This window comes from Crassostrea angulata, chromosome 10 (genome assembly GCF_025612915.1).
Source record: "Crassostrea angulata isolate pt1a10 chromosome 10, ASM2561291v2, whole genome shotgun sequence".
Taxonomy (NCBI): Eukaryota; Metazoa; Mollusca; class Bivalvia; order Ostreida; family Ostreidae; genus Magallana; species Magallana angulata.
Genome location: NC_069120.1, coordinates 48,719,830 through 48,728,572, shown reverse-complemented (window position 1 = coordinate 48,728,572; position 8,743 = coordinate 48,719,830). Strand labels below are relative to the sequence as shown.

The 8,743-nt window shown below is 34.8% G+C and overlaps 1 protein-coding gene across 1 annotated transcript in view; it reads left to right on the top strand.

The window, feature by feature from the left end:
* LOC128166022 (U3 small nucleolar RNA-associated protein 6 homolog) overlaps positions 1–8,743 on the top strand; it is a 57,237-nt gene that overhangs the window by 40,436 nt on the left and 8,058 nt on the right. The window contains exons 15-16 of the mRNA XM_052830938.1: positions 6,701–6,789; positions 8,390–8,467. Coding sequence (XP_052686898.1) covers positions 6,701–6,789; positions 8,390–8,467 — 167 coding nt within the window. The remainder of the gene's footprint in view (positions 1–6,700; positions 6,790–8,389; positions 8,468–8,743) is intronic.

The window sequence follows — 8,743 nt, the reverse complement described above, 5'->3', positions numbered from 1 at the left end:
ATTTGAGTCAAATTGGAACACTGTTTTGTCGTTTCAAGTCAAATTGAGGATTAAATTTCAAATCGTGATAATGAAATCCGGCACAGGAGTTGTTTTCTAAACGTAGAGGACTGGGTCTATGTTTGTACAAGGGGGGATAATTTTGTAATTTGTTTGGACTGTGCATGAAGTATGGTTTGGATTGCACTGAAAGAAGTCTGTCTGAATGGGTCAGTCTCAACAGTGTTCAATGTCGATGATGTTGACAAAGTGTCATGTGCCAGAAAAAGTACTGTAATATGTACAGTGACGATGTTTGCATTTCACTGTTTGCCTTTGTTATCATCTGGCAGTGTACAAGAGGAAAAGAGATATTTTACATAATGCTTGATAAAATCAATTCAATCCACCTAATTAATGGGTCCATAAAGATTTTACTCTATCTTCTTAGCGAGATTTATCAGTTCTGTTTTTGACGAAAAAAGTTACCTTATCTGACTGTGGATAGAAAAAAAGAATTCAAGGGTGTAATAGTCACCAAAACTCGGCCTAAAAACTGTTGGTATTACATGTGTAAAAGCATGTTGAATCACAAATTTTCGTTTTGTGTTACATCATGAAAAAGCCAACAAATCTTTTAAATAACATGTTTAATTGCATGTTGATATGCGACTTTTGGTATTAAGTTCATATTTCATGACATTCCTTGCATTTTGTTTCAGTGCATCGCGAAATAAAGAGAATTATTTTGTAAGACAGTAAGGGTGCATCTAGAATTACCAAACCAGTTGGTGCCGCAAGGGTGTATCTAATAACCCAATAGCTATAACAGAGAGGACTGGGGCTTTATGGCTGCTGCGTGGATATATAGAACAGCTGGGTATGAACCGTACCCTCCTTTAGGAGGATATCTCACCTGCAGGGCTCACAGATTGAATGACAGAATAAAAAATTTACTAGCTGGCAAAATTGCAGTCTGTGGTGATTAAGGAAGAAATCAGAGCTAGAGATTACCATCTGAAGGAAATCAGTTAGATTTGACTACCTGAGAATTTCATCAGATTTCTATGTATAATGATTGAATTAATTGCATGTGTTTGTGGTAAATATTTTGATTGGCTTTCAGTGACTGCTAAAACTTGTAATAGTTGTAAGATATGACCTTAAAATTGACCTTAGTTGACCTTGTTCTGAGGAAAGCAGACAGCTTACCTTAATAACAATTTATCATTAGAATGATACACGTGTGAGTTTTAAGGCTTAGTTGCTGGTACACAATTATTCATGTAAAGCTGACTTCCATTTGGTCATGTTCCTTTTGCAGTGGTAATGGACTTAATGTATAGGATAATGCCATGCACGAGATTTAGTGAGCGTCCAACAGATATACTAGTAGTCCTGTTTCAGACTCACATGCACAGCCAGAAAGAGTTTTTAAGGAGGCTGGGTGGTCAACATACTACTCATCAGATTTGCCTTAAACTTTTAAAAACGATGTTTTTTGCCATACATTATTGCTAAAAAAAAAAGGAAAAATTGAAATACTGTGTATTCTCAATTTCTGGTTTTTTTTCCTTTATCTTGTACAGAACTCTTTGTATAAAGGAGGTAAATATTGCTTTAAAATGGACAATAAACATCTGGCCCTCTTATAAATAAATGAATTTTAATGATAAAAAATGTATAGTAATATTTCAGTCGTTATACTGTTTCCAAAGACTAGACTAAGTATCAATATGACATTGAAAGATCTTCTGTCTCGTACATAAACTACTGCATAAAGATATTAAAGCTGCTTGGTCCGATTTTTTTGTAATTACAGTATCAAAATGTTTTCCATACAAATCATTTATCTTAGAAAGTTATGGACTTTCTCCTATTTACACCAGCAGAATCAGTCTCCTTTCAAAGTTAGAAATATTCAAAGTAATTAAAATAATTTCTCTTTGGGCAAACGAAAAAACAAACCAAATTGCATCACGGGAATGTTTAGAAAAGGAAACCGCTTTGTTTATTTGTAATTTGTCTGATCATTTCGACCTTTATTTAAAGCGATGTAGAAGTCGTAATACAACCATACCCGTCTCATCGTCAGGGGTGAAATTTAACATAAGGCGAAATAACGCGGTTCCTTTTAATGTCGTTTGTTTTGTTAGCAAATTTTGTACGTATTTTTCTTCATTGAATTTTGGCATAATTGACGGGTAGAACTACTGCAATGTCTATTATTATACATATACTAAGCATAGCCATCGTTTAAAAGCGTGCATAAAATTTGATATAAAATCGGACCAAGCAGCTTTAAGAGTCTGAACATGCCATATCCATGGAAGTTTATACATTTTGAATGAAGAATGATGCTAATGTTGCTGCATAATGAATAAAACCAAAATAAATCTATTGATCTATTGTTGTAAAGGAGAAAGAGCTTGGAAAGATCTGCTCAGGAAAGAATTCAGGGAAAAAAGGTTCATGAATTCATTAGGAGGTGTCTAATTGCAGAGATGAGTAGTAGCTGCTCTATGCTGAAACAGTCGACTATATCGCTAGATGTATTGGGTGGTGTGTATCGGCTGGAAGTAACAATTAGTACTTTCTGTCGGTAATTGAATTCAGCAATTATGAGGTACAAAAAGATGAAAATACCAGTTCATAAATAATTGACAGCTAATTGGTATTTACATGTAGTGTAGTCGAAGTGATGTAAAACTTCCAGATAGATTTAGGGTTTAAGTCTAAAGCTTGGTGCCAAATAGAGTTTTATTACTCTGCTAATCGCCCTGAAGGAAAATATAAAAAATCTAGAAGTGTTGACAAATTAGAGGCAGATATTTCCTCGGTGGTCCCCATCAATGTCATTGATAAAGAGGCTGGAAAGAATTAAAATTGGAGCTGTTTTCAGTCCTCAATCAAACCTTCAAGAATTAGCTGAAGCAATGTGTCTTGTGAAATTAAATTTATTGATTAGCTGGGTTTTAATTTTTGGGTGGAAATGACTTAATTAAAGTTAAATTGATTGATTTTAGATTACAGCTTAGTGTGCAAATGCCTTGGATTATTTACATCAATATTAACTACTGGGTATAGTTTTGCAAAGTCAAAGAATATTTTATCATATTAGCTGAGCAAGCAGACTTAATGTGCAATTTCAAAATTCGAAGTGCATAAGAGTCAATAGATTTTTTTTTGTGTTGTTATAAGATCTTGTTCACTTATTTACTGTAACGCACATGTAAATCAAATCACAGACGTATTCCATCAATTACCGGCTGGAGGTTTCCAAAATGATAATACTTTTTGTAAACCTGTGTGAAGAACTAAAAATTGATTTAAAAAAATGAAACAGAAATCTAGTTGCCATTGAAATTGAAAATTGATCGACTTATCAGTGTAAAAGAAGATGTGAGATATAAGAAATATTAGGGTCGTTAGATTGATTAAATCCACTTTTCACCATATTGAATTCCATGCGCAACAATGTTACTAAAAAGAACAGTTGATGATTTAAGATGTTGCGCTCAATTTACAACCAGATATTTGGGAATATATTCAAGGTTGGAAGCTGGGGTCAAACCCTAATCCATCCAGTGTCATGTACAGCCCAATTCACACCAGTGGACATCTACACGGTCTTAATGCTGGATTAGGCAGTGGAAATTCTAGGGTATGAATTACAGCCCTGATAATTGCAACATTGAATAAAAGCACGGGTAGCAAGAGTTCCCAGTGCTTCTGTGGTAGATATTTGCTGTCTATACAGTCGGGTGGGCAGAATAATTGTTTTTGATTGAATTAGAAGGAAAGGAACAAGACGAAAGTCTTTTGTAGCCATAATGGGGGCAAGGTGTTTATGGGTATTCTGAAGGCAAAAACACTCGGAGATGACATGTTAATTATTTTATCAACAGAGAAAATCGAAAGACCACATCCAGAGTTCCCTTTGTCTAAAAAATGTCACTTGGGATATTTATTGCCCCGAGGATCAAGATGAATGTCATTCTGTCATTAAAAACTAATACAATTACATCCATATGAAGAATAAAGACTTTTTTGTTTTGCATCCGGATTAAAGGGTTTAGGCCGATGTCAGATGGATCACAATGGCGGGAAATTGATTTCACGTCATTAATCTCAAATTTTAAGCAGTATTGATGGAGGTGGGAGCAGGGTCCAAATAAATGGGAAAAAAGATAATTCAGAAAGAAACAATTGGTTTTAGCGAGGTTGTGAATACATCGCATCAGAATTCATTCCAGTCTGGATCAAGCTTCCGGATGTTGACAAGAAACAGGAATGACATCATTTGTTATTCCAGATTTCTTGTACTCGGATAATGCTGCAATTTTGTTCCGATGGGAAGATAAATTTGATCTATTATTATATTACTGAAACAGTTCCCAAGAAACTAAAAAATAGAGTAACAAAAAAGTTAATTGTGAAAGAGTGAGAAAATCAATTTATTTAATCCCCTCAATGATTTGAATAATGACTCTTATAGTTCTTTGTGAAAATTCTCACAATTATAAAGTAGTCAATATAGAGAGTTGAAATTGGTGCATTTTTTTTTTTAAAGTTCAATTCTCAGATTTAGGTCTTGTTTTCTAAAATCTGTACATGTATCATGTAAATATATCCTGTATTCATAATTTTTGTAAGGTTCTTTTTCTGCATGCTGACAGATAATTTCAAGATGATCATGCAGTCCTCAATTATTCCCGATACCACGTCATTTATGCCTCATTTAATTCTTGTCAAAAATCTTTTAATAAAACTCAATTGATAAAAGCATCATTTGGTAGTAATATGATGTTGCCAGGTCTTTTAGGAATAGCCTTCAACTGGACTGCTCGGGGAATATTCCTGGCATTCATCAGCCCAAGATTATGATGGAGGGAGATGCGGCATTCTCTTTCAGAGGCCCAGAGGGAAGGGCTATTTTTAACTTTGCGGTACATCGTAATCACATTTGATTTTCTTGGAATAAATTTGGTCATCTGATCTCAGCTGCAGGTCCTTTATTTGATATTGGTCCTCACTAATGGCATGAACAGAATAAAAAAAACACTATGGGCTTTGATTGATTTATTGGACACCTGTGGATCCACATGGTTTTTCTTTAAGCTTGGTTTATGACAAGATGCTTTCTGGAAGCTTTCTCAAGACACTTGTTTTGGCATGACAAAATCTCTTGGCCCTCCTTATGGCTATCTGACTCATGGTTCACATTTCCCTTTGGATCGTCAGAATAAGTCTTTCCTAGATCTTCATATAATGTAGTCTTGGATATAAAGCCATATTGAAGACCATGATAAGCCTCAGTCCAATCTAGCTGTCTGCAGTATCATTTACACTTCTGACTGAATGCTACTCACACAATCTTCATTATCTTATTTGAGGATAGCTTAGTCTCTGAGTATCATTCTTGTGTTTAAGGAGTTTTCAGAAATGACAGTTTTTCTTGGATCTTGAGAAGAAAAGCTATATGGTAATATTTTCTATAAGTCTCTGAGACTTGATAAGCCAGAACTTTGAGTCCACAAATGATATCTCATTCCTGAGTATGTAAATAGGAAACACATATAATTCATAAATTTTATGGTCTCACTTTGGAAATTTGAGGTGTAAATACTTATACATGCATGTTCTAAATACCTGCTAATGAGTTATCTTAGATGGAGATTTGTTACCATAATTAGAAATCACATCAACCAACAACAAAGCACTTCATGTTGATTCAGTTGGACAACACTTTGTTGTTACTGACCAATCAACTCTCAGCTGAAAAGAAATTACCCAATGTTAAAAAGGTCATCTTTAAATAAAGGTTGTCATCAAGTTGCATGTTTTAAATTGTTCACTTCATGGTGCCGTGTATGGTTTATAATAACTTTTATAAACACTAGAACACCTGAAAGTTAATTCTGGTTGTACTAGCTAGTTTATGAGACCATTCCTTTGAATGAAAATCAATTTCTCCAGTTTCCGATACTGGTAGATTAGACTTTATCTAGAGTTGACAGGCAAACCTTCAAAAGAGGCGGCCATGTTTTTTCATGTTCAATGTCTACAAGGGTCATTGATCAAACATAGTAATTGTCGCAATTTGTTTGATTAAAAGTAAAATGGGTGCAGCCGCTCTGTGACATTAGATTAGTTCCATGTAGCGGACAGGGAAGAGGAGAGTCGCGCCAAAGGTTTCCACTGACACCGAAACTCATTATATCCTCTGATTAGCACTAAACATGGATACAGTTATACTGTAATTATCATGTACCAGTGTCAAGTTGTTGCTTGAAGATTTTACAATCCTTATCTAACTCCTCTACAAAATGTACACCCAAAGTTTCCTCAACGCTCCAATGATAGATGGTTTTTAAACAGTTGGTAGAGACTGGTCTTAAATGCTACACTCTTCTGAAAAATGATACCCTTGTCCATTCATCTGCCTGTGTGTCCCTTCATTCAAAATGAACATGCTTTTAAATTAGGGATATTATACATTATTCAATCAACCAGGTATGTCATCAAATGGCTGACAAGATATTCTAATGATTTTTTTTGCATAATGATGAAATTTTCTTACAGCAGAGTACTGGTATTAACATGAATGTATTTTTATAAATGCTTAACTGATGCAATCGTTTTAAAGTCTTCAGATGTTTGATGCTACTTGGTACTTCTATGATTTAGTTACTGCAGCATCTTTTGTTTTGTCTTACAGAGGAGATATGGGCACTCTACATTTCTGCCTGCTTCGATGTTATTGAGAAACGCTCCCCTTTGGATGAAGATTCCATTGACTTCACTCAGGTATGAAAACTTGGGTTTTACTAGCCAATAATGACTATATATATAAATACATATAAATGGTGACATTAAAAAAGTCACCATTTGGCAATTGAGAAGCCCTGTTGGTAAACAGTCTATGGTCTCTGTCTGTAATACTAAATACCTTAAATATTTTCTATATGTTTAATGCAGCCAATTTGGGTGGTAAGGGTGGTATAAAATCTGATTTTATGCCCAAGCTTTACCATAAATCTAAATATTTCAAATTATTTAAATACATCTTGTACTAGCTGTTTCAGTTAATACTTGGAAGCTAAATTTGACCCTTTTACTATATAGTCCCTCTTACTTTTTAATTGCTGGTAAATTGTAACTTGACTCTTAAAAGAAGTTCTAAAAGCCAATCTAGCAGGGTCTAACAAAATCATAATTTTACCAAATACGGTAGTAAGGAATGCAAAACCATCTGTTAAAAGACCTATTATGACAACTGAGATATTAACATTCAGTCTGTTTTGGCAGTGTTCATTATTGCTTCAGAACTTGTAGTTGTCACACAAAAGCAGCTACATTACACTCATTAAAATCACGGCCCAGGCATCATAACTCATTACTGCTGGTCTGTAGAATGAGTGACAGCATGGCCAGATCCTGTATTAGGGCCGGGTCTGATTAAGTGATGATAGATGACACACAGGTCTGGGGACCCACCATCTCCTCAACAGGTGCCCCGATGAAACCAGATCCCTAGAAATGTTTAATGTCAGGCTTCATTTATGACGAGCTTTATCAAAAAATTCTCCCCCTTTTTGAAATTTTTTCTTTTGGTATTACATTGATTGAAGTAAGGGTGGCCTGTACCTGTCCATCAACATAGGATACCTTCCATTCATCTCAGTGTCAGCAGGTACAGTATTAGAAAGCGTATTGAATTAGTATATTCATATCAAACTTTTATAATTTGATGGATAAAGTTGAATTATTCCTTTAATAGACATATTCCGGCTGAGGCCTTTGATGTCCTTGTACAGAGTAAATGTTGCATACGATTCAGGGATCAGTAGAGATCTTTCTCTCCAGACGGCACGATTTAGATATTAATATTTGCAAATTCATCGCTGATGTTCGGAGGAATTATTTTCTTCAATAGTATTCAAGTCTGGGACTTGGTGCCTTGGTGATAATTTCTTTGCTCACTATATGATCTTTATACAGTATTATCTGATAATTCACCCGATGATAACTTTTTTTGAGTATTTTTATTGGGTACATTATTATGGTGATGCCAAACTTTTTAAGGTAATTTTACAACATAATTTATAAATGCCATGCCACATAAAATCAAGTTATGAGCAATTAGGTGTGAAAGCCAATGGACACAAATTGGGTGCAGCAAATTGTGCATAAGTTATGGCCCCTTAGGTACACTAATTTTAATGGCCTACATTATGTGCTTGGTATTCGCGATTTGTAGAATTTTACAAGCGAGTTCCTTCTTAAATGGTATAATTCCTTTTATTTCCATGTTATGAGGATTCTTCTGTACAGATAATGGGCAGCCCGTCTGCTATGCTGTTTCTGTAACAGTATGCCATTAACAGAATTTTTTGTGTACTCACAGGAAATAAGCCGGCTTTTGAGATTGTTCCAAACAGCTTCGGAGAAAATACTGTTGTCAGAAGACTTGTACAAGCAGTGGGTAAGAAAACCTGTCAAAGTGCAAGAAATGCTACACAGAGGCATTAGCAATGAATATACATTTTATCGCTTGCTGAGCGATTTCTATTTGATTTTTCCACCTGCCCCCTGCTGATGATCATTAACTAGGAGGAAGCAAAATACAATTTATTTTATCAAAACTATGCCAATAGATTCAATACTATTTACATGTAAATGACATCAGGGACCAAATTATCATAGATATTACAAGGTACAAAGCACATGTTACACTTTACATTCTAATGTTTTACAGACA